The sequence below is a fragment of the Chelon labrosus genome, assembly GCF_963514085.1.
Source record: "Chelon labrosus genome assembly, chromosome: 5".
In the NCBI taxonomy this organism is placed as follows: domain Eukaryota; kingdom Metazoa; phylum Chordata; class Actinopteri; order Mugiliformes; family Mugilidae; genus Chelon; species Chelon labrosus.
In genome coordinates this window covers 14,910,386-14,934,389 of record NC_140341.1, presented here as the reverse complement: position 1 = coordinate 14,934,389, position 24,004 = coordinate 14,910,386, and the positions used below count along the sequence as shown (strand labels likewise).

The following is a 24,004-nucleotide window of genomic DNA, read 5'->3' as shown; positions in this document are numbered from 1 at the left end:
TTTTCTTTTGTTCTCTTTTTTATGGCATATTTCAAGGTTGAAAATACACAGAATAAAGGAGTTTCATTTATTATCGCAGGGATGCAAAAGTGAGCTGTGTTAGTTTCAGCCAGGTGCATTTTGGTTTCCCACCCAGTGCATTGTGGGTTATTGTTTGTGCTTCCGTGCGAAGTGAGAGCCGCGACGACCATAATGGTGTGGTTAACTCCAGAGACATCGTGATTAGCGTGCCAGTCGTAGACCGGGGCTGAAAGCTAGCTGCAGTGTACGAAGAAAACTCCAGCTCCGTGTTCATCGCTGTGCTGTATGTAAGTGCTGTGATAATAAAATGAATGTACCGTTTCGAGTTCTGTGGGCATATAATGGAGTTTATGATTCGTGTATTCTGTTTTTTTTTTTTTTTTTTGTAAATATTCAAAGCCCACTGCTGTATTTTGTGTCCTTTTTTCTTTTGTTTCGTTCTCAAACCGAAAACAATTGACTTTTATGCTATCAATTTTGTCAAACAAGCTTCTTTTTAACTGCCATAAAATAAATGAGTTCAGTTATAAGAACCCCAGCAATTGTGTCCTGTGCGTTTCACATTTCCCGAGCAACACAATTTTGGTACCAGGAGTGGGGTTGTAGCTTAAACAAACTTTTGAAATTGGCAGTAGTACCTTATTCTTATTTTTATTTGAGAAAAAACGGCAGTGGTGAAGATTGCAGGAGAAGCCTGTGGGTGGCCTGTGAGTGGTCGAGTCGGAGAGGCCGGCCTGTTGTGGAGGTGGTGACCAGTGGGAGACAGCCCATGGTACTCCAGGTGGTGCTAGATTCGAGCAAGATTCGGTGGTGTTCCAAGTTAAAGACTGTTTTCAGTATCCTTGATTCTTGTGTTGGACTTAAGATTCATATTCAGACTGGACTTGGTAAAAGCGAAGCCCTCTTGTGGGAAGTGGAGGAAAGAAGGTCCCATCGTCCCAGAGTTGTTAAGAGCAGCCAGGTTAAGTTGGAGGTTTCAGAATCCCAGTTGTCTGCTACCGAGACAATGGCCAGTGTACTGTGTTAGATGATGTTCAAAGAGCATTAGCTCATCAGGGGAAGCAGCTAGTGGAGTTAGGCAAAACACTTGCTGATCTAACAAGTGCTGTAACTGAACTGAGTAGACGGACCACTCAACTGACTTTCCAGGAGCCCAAGCCACGAGCTAGAGCACAACCACAGTTCACCCCAGATGGCCAGCCTATCTGTGTCAAGCGTAGGAGCGTGGGCCATATTGCTAAAAGGTGCCCACAGGCCAAAAGGGGCCAAGATGATCCAACCCCTGGTGCTTCTGTAGTGCAGGAAAACCTTCACCCTAGGTTGTCATGAGCCAGGCAATTCAAGGGGAGTCTACTGGCTCACCATCAGTAACACAAGACAGAAGTAGGATCTTAAAGCGTGCAGTCGGGGAATGCAAAACTGTAGAGGTGAAACTTCAGGGAGTCTCAGTATCATTCATACTTGACACTGGTAGACAGGTCAGCACAATTTCTGAGAGTTTTTTCAGGGAACACTTGTCAGATAAAGGTGAAAACATTCACCCTGCATTTGAGTGGTTAAAGTTCACCGCAGCCAATGGATTAGACATACTCTGCATGGGCTATGTTGAACTTGAGGTTGAAGCAATGGGTCTGACTATTCCAGAGCGAGGCTTCCTGATAGTGAAGGATTCTGCACACTCTTCCTCTGTTCCAGGCCTCTTAGGAATGAATGTGGTCAAAAGATATCGAGAACTGGTACACACTGAATTTGAAGGCACACTGCAGGGTAAACTTGACTCCGACTGGAGAGAGGCTTTCAGTAATCTTTCAAGGATTCAAGGATTCAAGAATTCTTTATTGTCATTACAACACATGTTGGTACATGGGAAGGAACAAAATTGGCTTCTCTGGTCCCGATTCAAGCCATAAATAATAATGAAATAATGCAGAGCAGCTGCCGTGCCACACAGTGATGTAGGAGCACAGGACACTCTCCACCACACATCTGTAGATGTCAGGACTGAGCTCCCCAGTCCGGCGCGCCTCAGCCTTCTGAGAAAATAGAGGCGCTGGTGTGCCTTCCTAATCAGGCAGGAAGTGTTGGTGCTCCAGGTGAGGTTGTCAGTGATGTGGACACCCGGGTACCTGTAGCAGGAGACCACTTCCACCGCTGTCCCTCTGATGTGCAGGGGAAGGGGGAGGTGTCTGCCCCTTCTGAAGTCAACGATCATCTCCTTGGTCTTCTTCACGTTGATGCAGAGGTTGTTTTCTCTCCACCAACCCTCCAGGTGTTCCACCTCCTTCCTGTAGTCGGACTCGTTGTTGTTAGCGATGCATCCAACCACAGCTGTGTCGTCCGCAAACTTCACAATCAGACAGCTCGGGTGTATCGCTGAGCAGTCGTATGTGGGCAGGGTGAACAGGAGGGGGCTCAGCACAGCCCTGGGGGAGCCGGTGCTGAGGGTGATGGAGGAGGAGGAGACATTGTGGATCCTCACAGACTGCGGCCTGTCGGCTAGGAAGTCCTGGACCCAGTTGCAAAGGATGGAGCTCAGTCCAAGTGTTGTCAGTTTATGTACCAGGGTCTGTGGTATGATGGTGTTAAAGGCTGATGTGAAATCCACAAAGAGCATGCAAACACAGGAGTCCTTGTTCTCTATAGGAGTCCTTCATGCAGTAACTGTAAAAGACAGGCTCTCCTTTGCTAGAGTGGCGAGTAGGAAGATGGTCCATGTTCCTGCGTAATCTGCCGCCACAGTCATGGCAAGGGGACTTAGGACTGTGACTGAACATGGCCCTTTAATGTTGCTGAAGCCTGTGAATGCACCCTTGCCTGGCGGTTTGGTTGTGGTGCCTACCTTAGTTTCATCCGAGAGTCACATGTTCCCTGTACAAGTCATGAACATGTCTGATGAAGACATCTGGCTAAAACCAAGGATCAGGATAGGGGTTTTGACTCATGTAGACAGTGTGAAAAGAGAATTGAAAAAATTTTGGGATAGGGGGGAGGAAGCCTAGCAGCAGAAAGCGAGCTTCTCTGTCTAGCTCAGTGAAAAGACTTTTGAAACAGTGGAGCTGTATACAGCAAAAGGAAGGGTTGTTGTACAGGGTTATCAAAGATCCCCGTCATGGTGAAGTATGGCAGTTACTTGTGCCTGGTTGTTTAAGAGACCAAGGGCATCAGGGCATAGAACGTACTATAAACCTGCTCAGAGGGAGATGTTTCTGGGTTGGGCTTTATAAGGATGTTGAGAGCTGGGTAAAAAACCGTGAGCGGTGCATTTTGACTAAGATGCCTCAGCCAAAAATCCAGCCTCCAGTTAAAGCATTTCTGGCTTCCCGACCTCTTGAAGTGGTGGCTATTGATTTCACAGTGTTAGAAGCAGCTTCAGACGGGCATGAAAATGTCCTTGTTGTGACTGATGTTTTCACAAAATTCACACAGGCATATCCTACCAAGGACCAAAAAGCAGATGCAACAGCTTAAGTTTTGCTCAGAGAATGGTTCATGAAGTATGGTGTTCCTGAGAGGTTGCATTCTGATCAAGGCAGAAATTTCGAGAGTGAAGTGATCGCAGAGCTGTGTGAACTCTATGGGGTTAAAAAGACATGGACAACTCCATACAGGCCACAAGGAAATGCTCAGTGTGAAAGATGCAATCGCACCCTCCATGACTTGTTCAGGACACTACCACCAGAGAAGAAGCGTTGGCTGGAATATCTTCCTGAATTAGTGTATGCCTATAATGTCACTCCTCATTCCACCACTGGGTACTTGCCCTATTTTCTGCTTTTTGGTGTACAGCCACATCTCCCAGTCGATGCGTTACTAGGGCATGAGTGTATGTCGGATCGTAAACAGGACTGGTTGTCTGTTCATCAGGAGAGACCCCGACAAGCACATGAGAGAGCCAGAGAATACTCAGATCAGAAGGCAGCGGAGAGGGTTGCACTGCTAAATGAGAAAGTGTATTGTCCTCCAGTAGACATTGGTCAGTTGGTTTTCCTACATCACAGACCCCTAGGGAGAAATAAGATTCAAGATGCATGGAGTCCAACAGTCTATACAACATCCTGGGATAGTTGACATCCAGGGCACTACACGAACCTCTTGAGTGAGGTCCTGTTAAAAGAGTTCATAGGTCGGAGTTGAGGCTATGTGTAAAACCAGTTCCCAAACCCAGAACCAAAACAAGGTCACAGATCAGCACACAGCCTGTAGTCAATGATGTGCCTCCTGAGTCATCTGACCCAGATTTTGACCCATTTCTTGGTTGAAGAAAACTTGTCTCCTCAGTCCACGCAGACACCCAGACTGCCTTGTGTTTCTGACAGGAGAGATTTACCTGTGACAGCACCTGTAGGTAAGAGTGGCAGTGTAGGACCTGGGGAAGGTCATGCTGATAGGGGGTATTGTGACTGGAGATGTGTAGACGACATTCATTCAGACATAAATGACGGTGACTTGTTTGTAAGGGAAAACAGGGCCGGAGACATTCCGACACAGACAAAGCTGAAAGTAAGGTTTACGCACCTACACCTGCTATTAGGCGTAGCAAGCGAGCAAATGCTGGGTCTCATTCAAACCCTTTTAACTTGCCAAAATCAGCCTGTAATGCTGTCTCAGTCAGCACGGACATGGTCTCCCAGGTTTTGACAAGCCTGGGCGCAGCTCTCTTTGAAAAGGCATTGCAGGGAGCATTTGAGTAAGTTAATGTTTTTTAGTCACCAAGGACGTTGACTAATTGCAGGGGAGCATGTAGCCAGGTGGTAAATGTTTATAGTGTCTCACAATATGTTTTGTTTTCTTTTGTTCTCTTTTTTATGGAATATTTCAAGGTTGAAAGTACGCAGAATAAAGGAGTCTCATTTATTATCGCAGGGATGCAGCAGTGAGCTGCGTTAGTTTCGGCCAGGCGCATTTTGGTTTCCTGCCCAGTGCAATGTGGGTTATTGTTTGTGCTTCCGTGCGAAGTGAGAGCCACGACGACCATAACGGTGTGGTTAACTCCAGAGACATCGTGATTAGCATGCCAGTCGTAGACCGGGGCTGAAAGCTAGCTGCAGTGTAAGAAAACTCCAGCTCCGTGTTCATCGCTGTGTTGTATGTAAGTGCTGTGATAATAAAATAAATGTACCGTTTCGAGTTCTGTGGGCATATAATGGAGTTTATGATTGGTGTATTCTGTTTTTTTGTAAATGTTCAGAGCCCACTGCTGTATTTTGTGTACTTTTTTCTTTTGTTTCATTCTCAAACCGAGAACAATTGACTTTACGCTATCAATTTTGTCAAACAAGCTTCTTTTTAACTGCCATAAAATAAATGAGTTCAGTTATAAGAACCCCAGCAACTGTGTCCTGTGCGTTTCACATTTCCCGGGCAACAAGTAAAACCTGATCATTTCATTTTACTCTTTATTTTTATACCTGCCTTTGCCTTGGCCTTACAACAGAACTAGTATGCCTTATTAACAAGTAGCGTTTTTGATCTTAATTTAAATAAGTGGGTGTGGTCAATTAGTTATCTAACCTTTACAGCAGGGATGTCAAACATACGGCCTGTGGGCCAAAACCGGCCCCAGCACAGGATCCGCTTTGCCCCTGCAGGATGTATTCGCAAGTTGCAAAAATGACATATAAGACGTTAGCTGCAATTTTTCAATAAATTCCTATTTTTGCCACTAGGGGCCGTGCTGACACAACACTGAGAAGCAGAACTGAGCAGCAGATGGCAGCAATGTGCTGAAATTACGATTTTGTATTTCTTATGTTTTGTAAAAGTATAGTTCATTAAATCTAAATATTTTCATAATGTACTTATTCACACTAAAACAAACAGAAACATTTGGAGTTTATTAAGAGGTTATTATGCTATTTTGTAAACGATCTGGCCCGTCTGAGCTCAACGGCTGTTATGTGGCCCTCGAATTAAAATGAGTTTGACACCCCTGCTCTACAGTAACATGTGACGAATCTCACAGTGTAGCAACTGCTAAATCACATGGTAGAAGGCGAAGAATAAATATCGCAACAAAATCAATAGGGAACCTGCAACGTTGTTGCATGGACCCCTGATAACAGTCTGTCCACTGCAACACCGTTCCATTTGACTTGTCAAAGGGAGGAAGTTGATAAAACTTCTAGGCCACCAGTTGTAAAAACAGTCTGACAGTCTGATAAAACTGATAAAACCACCAGCTGCTTTTGAAATGCAAAAACAGAGTCTGTGTAATAAGACTGTCCTGATGAAGCTTATTTTTATTTTATGATACGCTTGTTGAATTCACACAAAGCAAATGGTAGTTTGTGAGATTTTTTGTTGTCTTTTCTGTCCACATACTGTACATGATGCACAACGCTTTTATTTACTGATAGTTAGAGGTGTGCGATACCGCTAGATTTGGTATCGATCCGATACCAAGTAAATACAGGGCTAGTACTGCAGATACCGATATCGATACTTTTTAATAATTACGGGGGATGCATTATCCGTCTTAATCTAAATCTGCATGCATTTTTATGACATTTAAGTGTTTTTGTGATTTGCCTTTTGGATTATTAATCAGTTAAAATCCAGTACAGAATTTGAGCAAAGTTTATAAGTAAATAGAAAATACTTTATTATCACAATAAAAGTTTTTGTTCAGGAACAACACAAAATGATCACAGGAGGACAAATAAAAACAAATTACTTTTCAGACAGAGTGTTCAGAAACTACAATACATTATAAAACTAAATTGTCCCCTTCATTGCACTTCTTTCTGGATTTGGATGTACAAAATTATCATTCCACAACAAATATTATAATGTAAGGAAGTGTTTAGGAAGTACAATACAAAACAAAAATAAGACAACATTTCTCCCCTTTAGTGCACTTTTTTCTTCTTTTCTGGGGTCTTTTGGGGCCAGGGCAATAAGGATTTAAAAAATTTCCATATGCTTATACAAGTTTGTTGTGTTGCAAATACAACACAAATACAAATAGTACAACTTGCTATCGTTTCATTTTCGGCCCAAAAATATAACCAAACAGCCCTACTCTTTCTCTCTGCCATTCTCCTGCTCCGTCTCTGCGTTGTGTGTAATGCGGAGTCATGTTACGGTACAACAAACACACGATGAGGGAGGAGGAGCAAAATGAGCCTGCCCTGCTCTGTGACAGCAGCAGCATTTAGACACACAGAGTCAGGTCGCCTCTTTAATAAAATGAGAGAAACTGAAACTTAAGTATCGATCTCATTACATTGGTATCGATCAATCTCAATACCAAAGTTGGTATCGAGATTATCGCTATTTGGATCGATCCGCCCACCACTACTGATGCAATGATTAACATACATAATATATCTACTCTATAACACTCTTAAGTCTTAAAAAAAATAAATATATATATAAAAAAGGGGGAAAATATTGAAGAATAAAAAGCAATTCCTTGAGTTAGTGAATCCTCAGTATTATATTCATTCAGCTTATTATTTCAAGTCAAAGAAGTCAATGTTTAAAAGTGGCTCCATATTTTTTATTAGGCAGATGCCATTAAACCACATAAACCATGAGCCTTTTCAAACTGTAATTAAGTAGTAAACCAGACTACTGACAATAACATTGGGCTTTAATTTTTACAATGTGGCCAAAAATGTGTTCATTCATTCATCTTCTGTACCCACTTATTCCTGTTAAGGGTCGCGGAGGTCTGGAGCCTATCCCAGCTGTCATCGGGCGGGGTACACCCAGGACAGGTCACCAGTCTATCGCAGGGCTAACAGAGAGAGACAGACAACTATTCACACTCACACGCACACCTACGGCCAATTTAGAATCACCAATTAACCTAATGAGCATGTCTTTGGATGGTGGGAGGAAGCTGGAGTACCCGGAGAGAACCCACGCAGACACAAGGAGAACATGCAAACTCCATACAGAAAGGCCCAGTCGGCCCATGGATTCGAACCCGGGACCTTCTTGCTGTGAGGCATCAGTGCTAACCACCTCGCCTAAATGTGTGTAAATTTTAAATTATTTTCAACAAAGATACATTTTAGTGTATTTTCCAACTACGCACAGTCGAAAGCACAGAGGACATCATTCAAATTCATTTCGCTAAAGGCACAACTGTTAGACCATTATGCAAAGCTTTGGAAAATGACAAAGCATACAGTGCTCCGAGATAAATCATGTAAATTCCATTGTTTGATTAATAGAGTCTTAACTGATACTGTTATTTACTATACCTGCTCCAAGTAAAATCTGCCTCTGGGTTGGCTTCGGTCACACATTCAAATGAGTTTTCAGAACGTTGAACGATCGTCACGTTCATGGGTGCGACTGGAAAAACAAAAAGCAGGGAAAGAATGAGTTGTGTTATTTCTATAAGGGAGGAGACACTGATGATATCAAAATAAGGTTTAACATGAATGACTGGATCCTATCCCCTCAGATAAGCCAGTTACTCTTGTTGTTAAAGTCTTATGGATTAAACAGTAACAACCTGACATTGCTCTGTATTGGGTACTGATGTGTGCTGCGATCAGAATAACATATGTTGGTGTTTTTAAAGGCACTTTGAATGTATGAATCCATTCATTAAGGTGTGTTTACAGCGTGTTGTTTTCCTTCACACAGCAGCTTTTAGATACCTGAGAGGTGAGACTGTCTTATTAAACAGACATGCCTGTAGACAATGCTGGAAGAATACTGTTGGATGTTAAAGAGTTATGTGAGGTCAAAAACAGAAAGAAGTGCTCTTCTTCTATCATACTAGATACGGGGTTGTTTACCGCTTTGCTGCAGCCTTGCTCACGAGATAGGATGCACCATACTCTAATATTGCACCTTGTAGAAACCAGTTAGAGACGGCCTTGGCTACACATTGAAAACTACTGATACACGAAAGGCCGCGCTCCTCCTACTGTCCCCGGGTGGAGCCCAGATAGAATAAAACTTCTGTGCACACATAGTTGGAGGCTTCTCCTTTTCTACCCATAAGGTGGTTAAGCTGAAGTCTCAGTGCTGACTCTGTACCTATTCTCTGCGCGCTAAATAAACTGTCAATTGGAGAGAAGCTGTTGGGTGGTCTATTCATAGTCGAACTAACGTTTCCAATAGGTATAAAGAACCTGGGCTGAAGGAGAGGGAAAAATTCCTCCTTCACCAAATTGGGGGCTCGTCAGGTTAACCTGGAAAGAAATAGTTACACTGGAGGAACGTTTCTTACAGCCAGCAGCCGCAACTAAATAAAAAGGTAAGCAGAAAACCAAATTTCTGCGCGTCTTAAAAGACATTTCATGGCTGTGAGAGCATGATCCAACAGTAGCATTGTTTGCAAGAATTAAACACAGAGAATCCGTACGGATTAGAAGTGAAGAAATAAAATAAAAGAGTAAAAAAGTGGGTTTAAAGGTCCCTCATTTAGATACTTAGGCTTGAAACTGTCTCAATGTAAAAGCGCCCGTCTGTGAAGTAATAAAGAGGCCTGACTGACACGGTTTTAAGGCCGGAGGGGTCTGATCAGCCCCCCAAAAAAAACCCTTGTCTAGGAGCATGGGTTTAACTGCCAGCTCGTAGGCAAGGAAGGAAGGAGAGGACAGGAGATAAGATTGTTTTGGAACAGGAACAAAGTGTTCCACAGAACGTGGAATGAGCCAAGGTGGAGAGGCCCGTTTAAGGTAGTGTTGTTGACCATGTACGGTGTGAGAGTCTGGCTGGATGAGGAGCAGACTAAGGTGAGTAGATACTGGCACAAAACACACTGTAGAAGAGGAGAGCCATCCACAGAAAGAAACCTTAGAGAAATCAGAAAGCACCTAAGGGATATAGTCAAAGAAACAGAGGATGAATAAAATGTTGACCTGGTCGTGGCCTACACTGGCCCTTTTTGGTAGTGGTAAGCCTGACAGTCGTCCCGCGATTTTTATGACGGGATGTAATAGATAAATTACAAACTCAGACAGCTGACACGATACCTAGCCTATCAGATGAACCTCACTGAGAATGTACCCCTGCTTGATTTGAGCGAGTGCACCGAGAATCAGGAGAGGCCGTTCCATTATCCAGATGAAGGAACTGACCATGATGAGAGTGATCTGGATGATATAGTATGAGTCAGGGTCTCCAATAACTGATCTCACGTCGTTAGAATAGTGTTTTGCTCTGCTGCTTGCTTTTCTGCTTAAGGTTTGAGTGATATACATACATTACTATTACTATAAACTTCCTCCTTCAACAATACCAATAGCAGCTGGAATGCTGGGGGAATTCCACTAGATAAGAATACAATGATGTTAGATACAACGGTGGTCGGCATGTTTACCTGTAATTTCCTACTGCTACGGTTCGTCCACAACCTCAGAATCAGAAAAATATTCAGCCATGTTGCAAAAAAACTAGCAGAAGCAAATTACAGGTAAACAAGCTGACCACCACGGGGGTGCGTGGCGCTCAGAGATGACATCATCCAGCTCAGAAGACATCATCCAGGGTCTGTAGGTCAATCTACAGACCCTGGATGATGATAACAGGTAACTCCAGGCTCAACGGGAAATAGCACTAGCGTATGACAACAAAATATTGGTGAAATTAACGAGTTTTGCGGCAGATAACGCGTTATTTAGAGGCTGCGTTTCAGTGCCCCAGTCACTCCCACTATATGGATATATACAGATCTAAATACAGTATCTCCCGAAGGACTACAAATGACACAAAAGTTATATGGGTGAGTAAACGATCGTATTTTATACCAGAAATAAGGATCAAGTTGTAAAAAAACAGTAGTTCCCCTTTAAGAGCAAGACTACCAGACTGAGGAACAGCTTCTTCCCGGAGGCTGTGAGACTACTGAACGCTGGAGGACCCCTCAAGCCCCCAACCATATTTAGTAAGCTAATTTTATTCTATTTTTATACTTTTTACTGTCTCTGCTATTGGCTTGCACCGGGACTAGAGTAACTAATTTCGTTCCACCTCATGTACCAACATGTGTTGAAATGACAATTAAAAACCCCTTGAATCCTTGAATTATTCAATCAATACAGAGAAAAAAATATCGGTCCACATAAAGCCTGTCCAAACAACTTGACATCACTTTAAGTCCGGGAACACCCTGGGTGCATCCGAATAGTCAGTCCATACTAACGTCGGTTAGAACGTACTACTCAACCGTAAATTTAGTACGTTATTTATGTATGCGAGCGAGTAGTAAGCATACAATTCGGACGTACTGGGCAGCCATCTTGCCTGTCCTTAGACCCCGGATGTTTACATGTGACGCCAACACATATGACGCACACCGGCGGATGCCGCGAAATTTTAAAGCCACCTCGGAGAAGTATTTTCGAAACAACCAACATTTTAAACTCAACATTTATCCTAATATACTTACATTTATAAACTTCTTTTGTCGTAGCTGTAGCTGTCACAACGGTCTCAGACATTTTGTCTGATTTGATTTTCCCGGCGGCTCGTCTTCTTCTACGCTTAGCGGGCTCCCGCTGAATTGTGGGATAGCGTAGTGAGCTACCGTTGTATACTGTGGAGGTAGTAGGCCATCCGGGTATTTTTCGCCTACTAGACGATGTCTACTAAGAATTCGGACGTACTACTGCTGTGGCGTACTGCGTCTCGCCTACTGAACAGTACGTTAGTATGGGTATTCGGATGCACCCCCTGTCTTAAAGCGTTCCAAGGAGACATTCCTCATATGTCTGCCTTCCTGGACTGTTAATAAAAGACAGTTTACAGACATGCAGCAGAGACGGTGACTCTCTTTTGAGGGTGCTTTTAAGCACCTGCACTGCTCCAGGTTTCCACTAGGTTTGAATGGGGATGTGGATGTGATAACAATGATAAAATGTAAATATGAAATGTAAATCATACAAGGAATTTGTTCTCTGCATCCAACCCATCCTGTGCACACAGAGGAAATGTGCACATTTGGAGGAGAGGGCAGTCAAGCAACTGGTATGAACTTCTACCTTAAACTGAGTTGACCAACTTCTCGGTTAAACAAGTCAGATAAATATAGTATTTGACATTACAAATATAGACTTATGCAAAAATGAGAAACTTGTCATGTCACAGCCACAGTTGCTAGATTTTGTCTTTAGCAATCAGTTAAAGGAACAGTATGTAAGAAATGTATTTCAATTAATCATAAAATGGCCCTGATATGTCACTAGACATGAAGAAATCATGTTCATTTCAAATACTTATATCACTGACAACAGTGGTCCGGCCAGGATATTGTCATTTAAAAGTGAGAGTTGCAGCCCTCAACTGATGTTATTGTTGTCATGTTGTGTTTTGGTCTGAGGCGCCACCCTCCACCTATCTACCAATCACGAAGTCAGTAGAGTTTCGTCTTCCGGGTTGCCAGCTCTGCTCTAGTTACCGCAGCTGCAGCTACGAACGTGTCGGATAAAACATGTATAACGTTACGAAACCTAAGACCTCGTTATGAATCCGAACTACGTCGTGACAAAGTCCGAAATAAAACAAGGATTTGTATAGGAGATGCCTTTGAAAGATGGAGACGGCTGAAAACGGAGAAGAATTTGAAGACAGACGCCAACGTTGCTAATTCTCTCCTGGACAGGTAAGATTCATCTGGCTAACTTACTTGTACATAATGTAAATGGACATTTCAAATATTCACGACAGTCGAACAAAGTTATGCATGTTCGTGCAAAGTAACGTTACGTTAGCGCATACAGAGGAGGTGGGTCATCGAATTGAAAAGGTAAGGAATTGTTTGGGAAATAAAAACGGCGAGTCGTCATTGCTAACATTAGCAATGCATTATGAGCCCGTTTGTCATTATGCTGAAATGCAGAGGAAAACAACATTAGCACGTCGATTATGGCAATGTGAAACGTAATTGAGACGTATTGAGTAGCCTAACGTTACCTCGGTAACCTGGCAACCTCGAGTCAGGGGGGAGGTTGGAGGGGATACACCGTTCTACAGTATTTTGAAAGTGATTGCAGTACCAGTTTTGGCCAGTTTTGACCACAATCTTACATACTGTTCCTTTAAGAAATTACTTTGGTCTGCCAGGCCCCTTGTCTTAGTCTAGATGTCCTCATTTTGACCTGACCCTCTCCCTCTTTACCTAGTCTTTGGGTCCCTTTCTGCCTTTATCTAGAAAAACAATGTAGAGTATAACAACAGACTGGACTGGAGGGACAACAGTGATGCTGTGTACAAGAAGGGTACGAGTAGACTTTACTGTCCTTTTTGCAGTACCAGCAAAAGGGACAAGGAAATTGATCTGAAAGGCAGAGAGTTGGAGACAATTGTCTCAGTGAGGGACAGGAGGACACTGGACAAACTGCTCTCTATCGTGGACAATCCATCACATCCACTACACCGAACTATAGAGGGACAGCGGAGCTCATTCTCCAACAGACTGATCCAGCTCTGTTCCCACAGTGAACGCTACAGGACTTCATTCATACCCTACTCTATCCAACTATATAACAACTAATCTTTCTATAACAGATAACTCCATGTTATTCATGTTAATGCACATTATAGCACCTTATGAATCCTTCCTAGGTATATAATATATATTTACTGCTACCTCTATTTATTGTACATTTGTTCATATGCAAATTTTGTAAATTTTTTGCTTATACTAATTTATTTTTAGGGATGTCAAACTTAATGCGTTAACACGATTAAAAATGTTAACGCAATTAACCCATCTGCAGCGCAACCAACTGATAAAGATGGAAGACGGTTGGTTCTGCAGCCTGTCACTACCGGATCAACTGTCCATTTGCGCATGCGCGACGGTAAAGCTTGATTTAGGGTTCTGCGCCGATTTGTCTGCGAAGCTTCGGCGAACATGATCGCCGTCACTTGGCATTTATGCTTGTGCGTCGGTTTCTTTGCAGTGCGTGGTAATTTACAGCCACAACGCTAGGGGGCGCTGAGTCGCGAAATCTCCTGAATTCGTGCGTGGAGTGTTTCATTTCCGGTTCCGGCTTTTTTCTATGGTTGCGGCAGAGTGAACAGCACAGTGAACAATGGCGACTGAGCGAGAGAGGACACTTTTGGAGCTGGAGCTGATCGATATTGAAGAACAAATGCTTCTCGTGGAAATGCTTAAAACTAAACGAAAGAGAAGACGTGTGAGGAGGTGGTCTGTACGCCCTTTGAACGAGTCAAGGCAAAGGACAGGAGAATTTGCCACACTTGTTCGACCACTGAAGGACCTGGACGATGAGATGCACTTCAGGTATTTCAGGATGTCTACAAGTCGATTTGATGATCTTGTTCGTCGTCTGCAACCTCTCATCCACCATCAGACGACACACAGTATGCCTGTTGATGTAGCACAAAGACTTTCAGTGACGCTTCGAGTTTTAGCTTCAGGTTCAAGCCAACAGGCTGTAGCCGCAAGCTACAAGCTAGCTTCCAGCACTGTGTCGTCCATTGTGTCGGAGGTGTGCAAAGCGTTGTGGACAGTTCTGCAGCCAGAATTTCTGCCCTGCCCTTCAACAAACCAGTGGGAAAACATAGCAGGTGATTTCTGGAGACTCTGGAACTTCCCGAACTGTGTTGGGTGTGTAGATGGAAAACATGTAAACATCAAGGCACCGCCACGGGCAGGCAGCGACTACTTCAATTACAAGGGTGCTCACTCCATTGTTTTGATGGCACTGTGCGATGCCAGGTACCGCTTCACAATGGTGGACGTGGGAGCCTATGGACGTGAAAGCGATGGTGGCGTTTTTAAGGAAAGCAGATTTGGGTCGATGCTGCTTGACCACAAGCTGAATCTGCCCCCACCAGCTGGCCTTCCTGGGACCACGGTCACGATTCCACACGTCGTTGTTGGCGACGCTGCCTTCCCTCTACACTGCAACCTGATGCGCCCCTTCCCAGGTATTGTGCAGATACAGTTGTAGTATTTAATTAAAAATTAAATAGTCGTATTTAATTTGTACTAGATATTTAGTTAAACCGTGATTGAAGAGTAACAATTTTTAATATTGTTTTCTATGTAGGAGTGAATCTGACAAGAGACAAGCAGATCTACAATTACCGCCACTCCAGGGCCAGGCGGGTCATTGAGAACTCCTTTGGCATCCTAGCAGCACGCTGGCGGATTCTTGGAAGACCAATTGAGTTTCGGCCTGACAAAGTTGTGGATGTGGTGAAGGCTTGTGTGGTGCTGCACAACTACCTTGCCTACACAGATGAGGTGGCCAGCCCACAGTGCCGCTACATACCACCCAGTTTTGCAGACACGGAAAGTGCTGGGTCTTTCAGGCCTGGTGAGTGGCGAAGAGAAGTGACCGGGGACAACCTTTTGGACCCTATCCCTCCATCTCAGATGAGCAGAGCCCGATCCACCAGAGCTGCCATGGCTGTTAGAAATGACCTCAAGTCTTTCTTTCAGTCAGCACATGGTTCTGTGCCATGGCAGAATGACATTGTTTCTCGTGGCACACTTGAACAGTGATGCGATGTAAACTTGTAATGCACAAGTGACTTATTTTGCCAATAAACTTCTCATTCATTACATATCTTGTTTCTGATTACTGCATGTACATCTTTCATGTCATGCCATGCCATTTCTTTATGAAGCTCATAATTCAAACCAAGTTAATTGAGGGATTTATGGAGTCCTGAATGGATATATCAATTAATTGCAAAGATATTGAAGATTTAAAATCATGCAGGTCACTTGTGACGCATGTTGTGCATTAAAGGGGTAAGAGAAATGAAAATTCAACTGTTTCCAGACAAACTGAGTTTTTATTATTCAAAAAATAAGGTGCAGTAACTGGTTAACAATCTTAAGCGCAGCAACAATGTTAAATAAATATTAACTGTAATATACAATTTAAACTAGAATAGACAAGTAAAAAAATGGAACTATTTACAACAAGTACAACAGCAAACCAGCAAATCGGCAAAATGTTAATGTGCAATGGAAGGGAGTCAGTTTAGTGTTCACCGCTATTCCCTGTTTTCATACAGTTTTGTATAAATGTCATACATGAGATCAGCCCTCTTGCTCTCTGGCACCCTACGTAGCATGTCTGCCACCGTCTGCGCAAACCGAGAGCACTCATCACTGTCCTGCACCAGCCTCTGTTGAAGTTCCAGCCGACGTTCATCAAGACGTGCCAAGTGCTTGTTTATCGTGTCTCCCTGGTCCATGCACCTTCTTCTTTTCAGTCTGGCAGAAGGAGAAGGTGAGGTGGGAGACAGAAAGCTGTCCGACATGGATGAAGTCTGAGGCTGGGGGGAGGCAAATTCTTCTGGAGTGGGTGTCTCTGGCGAAGGTGACTCTGATGACTCTGACAGAGACTGCAATGTTGAATCGGTCTCTGAATTGAGGAATGTGGTATTTTCCTGTGGTTAAGAAAAGGCAGACATTGTTAAGAAACTACACTGGTATAGGTTATACAGAGATTCTTATCTAATCATGTACACTGTATTTCTAACTAAAACGCCAAAAAAAACAAGTATTGGTGTCATATATAGCAATAACGAACCTATTATTTTGTTTGCACAACCTGCAAGCACTGGGTGGCACGAGTGTTTACAGTCACTGCTAACGTTAGCTAGAACAAAGGCTGCAGATAAAGCTAACCAACCGTGTAGTAGCAGCCCTTCACCAAAGCTAGTACAGCTTCCATCCAGTCATTTTACATCGTATTTTATTTTATTTTAAACAAAGGAACATGCAAACTGCAAGCACTGTGCCACGAGTGTTTACAATCGGTTAGCTTGCTAGCGAGCTAGCTAGCTCACCTGCACAAGGCTCATGAAAAAGCACGAAGAGATATTTACCTCAGATCCAAAATTAGACTCTGTCTCACGATGTTTTACGTGCGGTTCCAGCCAGGACATGAAAATGTAGAAGGCTGGGACCTTCTTGCCACCTGGGTCCCCGCTCCTGGAAGCCATCTTCTTGCGGTGGCGGACGAACTTGTCCCGCAAGTTCTTCCACCTCTTCATGCAGTCCGCAGAGTCCGAACCGAGGTTCTGCGCAATCTCCCTCCAAGAATTACTTGACATCTGGCTGTCCTTGTAGTTCGAAGAAGATGAGTTGTACAGATGCTCATACTTCCTCACTTCTTCGATCAGTCTTTCTTCAGCTTGGTCCATCTTGAACTCGAAGTGCAGCTCCAAGAATTTTAAAAATGGCGCCCTTGTATACAGAACGAACCGGAAAAGCTGAGAACCGGAAATGACGTAAAGCGGACCAATCACAGCCCTTGAGGTCTGCGTCGCATGTCCCTGCTGTCGGCGTCGTTTCGACGCGTAGTCAGGATTTTTTGGAGGTGCGCGTCAAGTGACGCAGACTCTCTGCGAAGGGGGTTCGCGGCGACGCAGACTCTCTGCGTACCGACGCAGACGATTTTTCGCACGAGCATAAATCAAGCTTAACTCTCCTTGGACAAAGTGCCTTGCCAGAGACGTTCAGTCTATTTTATCTTTCTTTTTGTTTGAAGTTCTCAAGAGTGTTTTTTATGTGCAACTAAGCTACTGTAAACAAGCAACTTCCCTTGTGGATGAGGAAAGTCAAAAGTCAATGAAGTGACAAAGGCGTAACAATCCCATAGAGTAAAGAAATCCTCAAATATTCAAGCTTAAGCAATATTTGCACTCACATGTCTTGTTTGATTTGTGTCTGTGTACCTTTTAACAATAACTGTAATTATATAAACAACAGCAAAATCTATAAGAATTCAGTGTAAGGCAGTATTTGTATACTCACAGTAGACTTGTATGGTGAAATTCAGGGTTTCTGCTTCAGGCAGGGCATCTGCTCTGATGACACACTGAACTGACTGCTTGTTGATTTCTGTGGTAGGGACTCCAAACAGTGAGCTGGTTGTGGTAGTCGTACCATTGGCATGCTGGGTGGAGTTGGTTGTGAATCTCACTGCCAGGGTACCAGTGAGCCAAGTCACCTCAGCAGGAGGCTTAGAGCCGGCAGCCGTGCAGGTAGCAAGAGAAACTTCTTCATTACCCAAAGGTACATTATTACCTTTCAGGGTTGTGACTGGAGGCACTAGGATAGTCATCACACATGAAAACAGTCAATATGAAAGCTAAAAGGTAAAAACAACACAACATTTTAACTGTATAGTTTCATCATACCAAGCAGGTTCAGAGGTATCTCTGTCTTGTGATTTCCACTGGGGAACAAAGTGAAGATGCACGTGTAGCTGCCTTCATCCTTCAATTCAACACTGGACAACTGTAGAGATCCATTTTTGTCATTAAAATTCCCAATAAACTGAAATCGATTATCAGGTCCATTAACATAGCGTGGTCCATCTGATTGGATGGTATAGAAATTGTCATTATTAGGTTTCCCCCTGGTTCTCCTCTGCCATGAAATCTGAGTCAGGGTCTCTGAGGTGTCGATGAGTATGCAGGGTAAGATAGCAGTCCCTCCTTTCACCACGGTTGTGCTTCCACCGATCACCTGGAGGGCTGTAAAATGTATAATATTGTATTAGGCTTTCATATCACCTCTCACCACTTTAATGCGTGTGGCCACATTGCAATAACATTAGTTTGAAGTAGAATGTATGCATCAGCGCCCAATAGTATTTAGGTTATTTATTTCACATTTAATCCCACAATGAATTGAGCATAACTTTAGTTCAAGCAGGCCACAAAGTCAAGCTCAGCTCACAATTCTTGCTTCATCAGATGTTAATTTTACGGCAGCCTGCATCAGCACTGGCATCACGCCTACCCTTGCTGCTTCTGTCAGCTCCTTCTTCTCTGCCAGCTCCTTCTTTTCATGCTATGTCTATCTTAACATCGACATCAGTGATTCTTTCTCTTTTTTTCCGTATCCTGGTCAAGTTTCGCTGCGGCTTCTCCTACCATAGGTTTCCCATATATGTATGTAAAAGGGCAAAGGCTGAGCAAAACCACAAAAATTTGACTGATCGTTGTGCCAAGGCAAAACAGCATTCATTCATTCATCTTCTGTAACCTGAAACCAGAGTACCTGGAGAGAACCCATGCAGATGTAGGGTAGTCTACAGCTTTTTAAATGTCTCGTTAGGGCACCACCTCCTGTTATCGTAGGAAGAACACGGTTAAAATCAATTTATCAGTCTCAATTAAATAATTTGCATATCTGAAGGAGTGAATCCTTTACTACAATTTGTACCAGTCATTCTCTGCCGTAAAATAACATCACAAACAACTTCTTAAGTGTGAACAAATATTTATTTAATAAAGTGACAACTATGAATAAATGAGGGACTAATAGAATATAGGAGTGTAATCAAATGAACGAATATAATAAGGTATGAAATAATTTCTGGAGCGATGGTGAGAGATGGAGATGTTTAAGTCCTAAACTAAAGGGAATAGATTTGATATCTACTCTAATCAATCTTCTCTAAAAGATGTTAGTAGGGAGTTTCAAAGTAGTGACACCAACTCTTTGTCTTAAGCGGTAGGAACGATTCAAGCCTACTTTTGTAGAGTCTTCTCGGCGTTGGTGATGGCGAAGCGTCGGTGTGACGAGATGGTGACGAAGCGGCACAGCTGATGCAGGTCTCTCTTGGACCAGTAGATAGGACTCGTTGCTTGATCTGCAACTCCAACACCCAGCTTTGCTTGAGAGCGCTGTAGGTGTTCAGTCGAAGGCAGGAGATGACACTTGGCAATGTCTTTACGTTTGAAGAAAGAAACTGGATCGTCACGTCTTCTTGATGTCGTTGCTATGGCAACAGCTTCTTGGTTTCTTGATCCATCGAAGAGATTGGGTCTTTCTCTGATATCCCAGCTGACTACGCTGGCTAACTTATAAACGATGTTGATTAGTACTTCGGTTCGTAGAGTATAAAAATGACTAGAAAAATAAAAGTCACTATAAAAATCGTACGTCGGGAAAAACATCCGACGAGAAACAAACAGAGCTTGAAAAGGACCGGATTGTCAATATTCAAGTTGTTCTTAAAATTACTAAGTATAAACGTGACTAAGTACGTAAAGAAGACGACTAAAATAAAAGTAAAACGTGAACGGAAAGTTAAAAGTTGAAAGTGCGGAGCAAGTGCCAAAGTATAAAAGTCCGGAGAAAGAGGAGCGTCTCTCTGGTTTTATGAGTTAATTATTCAGGGCGTGTTTGGATCGGGTTTCCATTTTCTTCGCGCGGAAAGAGAAGGGCACGCCTAGTTCTTTGTTTCGAGATGTCTTATTGCCTGATCTTCTTAACTTATTTTATATTATTTAATTTAATCATTCCATCACTCATCATGGCTCGTTAGCAATGTTTTTCGTATGCGACAACACTCAACATTACAACATGACAAGATGACGTATCAGAATGACCACATCAAAATAACTCAAAAGCATCAATAAATTAATAAACTCATGTTCTCTTTACATTGACATTTTGCTAATAATAAAAGGTCGGGGTTTCTAAAATAACAACTTCAACAGTTATGATTTCAACTAATAGCTACTATTAGTATAAGAACATATCTAAGGTTCTACATTCTTTAACTTCAACAATTGATTAAAAGAGAGAAAATACTTTTAAAGATGTTGATCCATCCTTACTGTGACAAATTATGTGAATTTGGGCTAGCATTATCGTACAAGGACCAAAATCGTCTCATTGTGATCGTAAGCACTTTCTGAACAATAATATATAACTTACCAGGTTATTACATTTTCGATAGTCATATTATCAAACTTAGGCTCTTTTAAGAGAGGAGAAATGCAGATCATGGTCTGGTTCTGGGGAAAGAAAGTTATTTACGACCTTCTTATCTGTGTTCCACTCTCTTGGTCATTCTCGGAGAGGGGGGAGCAAAACCTGTTAAAATGGTATGTTTGCATGTCTCTGAAAAAAGGAAAATTAGTACATCACAAGTTTAAAACATAATTGAACATCACATTAAGGTTTCTAGACTTTGTCCATAGGAAGTAGAAGTCAATTAATTAATTCTTTGTAGTTCCTGACATCGCATTGATGTTCTTTCGATTCAGAACTAATTAGTCCAGAAATAAGAGTGGGACATTCCACAAAAAGTGTAAATCTGTCTTTTTGGCTCAGATGGCGTCCTCAGCATTAGGGAGGTCCGATAGCATGGGTCTGTCCAGCATCTGGACATGGCACATTTATGGCTAAGGTGTAAAAGGTTGATCTGTTAGAAGAGTTCTTCTGCAAAACAACTTCGTAAATTTAAATTCCAGAGAGGGGGAGAATTGAGAGGACGACTGGTTCCCCTACACAGACATAGGGAGAATATGAAAACTCCATACAGAAAGGCCCCAGGCATCAGTGCTAACCACCACGCCACTGTAAGCAAAACAGCAGCTGCTCAGAATTTTACTTTAGGTTTAAAATGTCTAAAAACACCCCAAAGAATGAGAAGTGGTTTCACAAATGCTTCTATATGCACTTATGGGCAGGAACATATGACGCGGCACAAAATAAAGCAAACAGTCTATTTAAAGTCACATATAACCTTTTACAGAAAATAGGTTTGCCTCAAAGAGAACAGAAACCACATTTTCATTTGAAACCTTCTTCTTGCAAATGCTGTTTATAGAGCTGAACATGTTCAAATAACTGTTTCACATCTGCAGTTTATTTATATTTAGAGTATTTGTGGGTAGTGTCCAGCTGAAAGTCACATGGTTACATGGTACAGTTCCCACACCTTGACTGTTTTGTTTCAGGTATCTGCATTCCTCTTTGCAAAGTATAGAAGTCGAAGTAGCTATATAAATAGGTCCCCGCCATGTCTGTCTGCACTGCCCCAAGGACAAATCACCAGGGCAACGACATAGCAGTGTAGTTCATGCAGTTCATTGCAGTAACAAGACTTGTACATCGTGACAAAATGAAGAAAATGTGAAACACGGCCCCCTGAGGTCGTGTTTCACATCATCTTATCACCTACTTACAACACAATGTCAATATCTCTCCCCAAACCAAGACGTGTGAACAGGGTGAAACCAAAAAGTTTCACACGGGAAATATTTGGACTGTAGAAACTGTGTATGAGGAGTTGATTGAGATCTTTTGATGATTAAAACAAGAATTAGATAGAGCCCTAAAACATTCTATTGCATAAATCCACCAATCAGGCATAACATTATGACCACCTCCCTAATATTGTGTAGGTCTCCTTTGTGCCTCCAAAATTGTTGTGACTCATCAGAGAATGGACATGTGCCTTCTGAGGGTGTCCTGAGGTGTCTGGCAACAGGTGATTATGAGAGTCTTTTAAAATATTCGGTCCTTGTAGCCGCACGTTGATTAAATGATAAATATTTAAACAATAATCAACAAATGTAAGCTTTGTGTGATAAATAATGTATCAGTTATAGTTAATAATTAATGGGGTCATGCTGATGATACGTAGGAAGCTGCATGAAGTGTATTTCCTCATTCACTGGTGTCTTTATTTCACTTTAATACCAGACATAACGGTGTATAAGGAAGTTTCCTGGGTCAGAGTTATAATCTGAGTTTTATGCAGGTCTCGTAAATAACTAACATCATGTGTGCACCCAAGTCATAACACACACACACCAAACAGCACTGTTCATGGTTCTGAAACAGCGTTAGTGATCAGTAGGCTACCTGTTAAAATATTCTGTCCTTTAATTTGCACATAAAGCAAGTAACCAGGACTGCCTTCTTTCACCTGCGTAATATCAAAATTAGGAACATCCTGTCTCAGAGTGATGCTGAAAAACTAGTTCATGCATTTGTGTCTTCCAGGCTGGATTACTGTAATTCATACCGTCTGGCTGTCCACATAGCTCTTTAAAAAAACTCTAATTGATTGAAAATGCCGCAGCAAGAGCACTGACAGGAATTGGCAAAAGAGATAGCTTCTCTTCATTGACTCCCTTTAAAATCTAGAATAGAATTTAATTTACATACAAGGCCCTTAAAGGCCTAGCTCCATTGTATCTGAAAGACCTCTGATAGAAAAGTATTGGGTTTAGTAGTTACTAGATTTAGTAAACAGGTTTTATTCATGTGCAATTAAGTGCCTTGTTGTTTAGAAAACCTATTAGTTCAAAGAGAGAGAGTGTAGGAGGCCTGAGACCTTAGTGTTATCTCAACGAAGATACTTCCTCCTTCCAGTGAATAGATAACATGTTTATTGCTAGGCAGTATGATGTGTACTGAAGATAATCTACCATCTGTGTATAAATACTGTTTCATTTTTCTGTTCTGTTCATAACCTTGTGTTGTGTGAGATTCTGTGCACTGCTTGAATAAAGAAACGCTGACTTTGAGATCCTCATTGCTTTTTTCACCCCACAACCTCAGTGTACCATATTATCCCAACAGATAGTTATGATCTCAAAGCGCAGGCCTATTTGTGGTTCCTAGAATTTCAAAAAGTAGAACGGGAGGTCCCAATTTGGGTCCAGGAGGCAGACACCCTCTCTACTTTTAAGATCAGATTTAAGACTTTCCTTTTGATCAAGCTTTTAGTTAGGGCTGGACTGACCTACCCCTTAATTATGCTGCAATAGGCCTAGGCTGCTGGGGGACGATGCACTGAGCACGTCTTCTCCTTTCTCTCGCTCCAAGCTTCTATTATCTCATTTTTTTTCTCTGGCACCGATCTCTTGTTCTCTAATTTTCTTATCTAATTTCTTCTCTATACTAGTCATGCAATTCTGTGCTGCTACTACTGTTAACTGCTGTGTGTCCCTCCCCTTCAGGCTTGCTCTGTGGACTTCAGGCTGGGTTTCAGACCGGCTTTTGTAAAGCATCTTGAGGCAATTTGTACTGTTGACGCTATAAATAAAATTTAACTGAACTAAATATGCAAGCGTATTCTTACATGTCGCCATTCAAGGCGGATACATTTGTGGTGTCTGCCAAGAATAGTGAGTATTAGTTAGGCACTAATGTGGCCCAGAGGAGCTTGAATTATTTCCCCAGGACTTCTAAAACATTCTACTATGAAATCAAGAACATGTGACAGGAGAACATGTAGATCAGACCAGGAACCCCTACCCC

General features: G+C 42.5%; 2 protein-coding genes and 1 pseudogene across 3 annotated transcripts in view; 1 reads left to right on the top strand and 2 right to left on the bottom strand.

Annotated features, from left to right (window-relative positions):
• LOC311487975 (poliovirus receptor homolog) overlaps positions 1-24,004 on the bottom strand; it is a 35,683-nt pseudogene that overhangs the window by 6,000 nt on the left and 5,679 nt on the right. Inside the window, exons 2-4 of the transcript XR_014699937.1 lie at positions 18,127-18,465; positions 17,741-18,037; positions 8,235-8,328 (exon numbers count right to left, since the gene is read on the bottom strand). The product of XR_014699937.1 is annotated as a poliovirus receptor homolog (transcript). The remainder of the gene's footprint in view (positions 1-8,234; positions 8,329-17,740; positions 18,038-18,126; positions 18,466-24,004) is intronic.
• Positions 14,028-15,469, top strand: LOC311487973 (putative nuclease HARBI1; the record flags this gene model as incomplete). Its single annotated transcript, XM_084544461.1, has 2 exons — positions 14,028-14,889; positions 15,012-15,469. 2 exons carry the CDS (start codon positions 14,028-14,030, stop codon positions 15,467-15,469), a joined length of 1,320 nt encoding a protein of 439 aa, XP_084400587.1.
• LOC311487976 (uncharacterized protein) lies at positions 15,970-17,127 on the bottom strand (the record flags this gene model as incomplete). The annotated part of the gene is made up of 2 exons (XM_084544462.1): positions 15,970-16,368; positions 16,810-17,127. 2 exons carry the CDS (start codon positions 17,125-17,127, stop codon positions 15,970-15,972), a joined length of 717 nt encoding a protein of 238 aa, XP_084400588.1.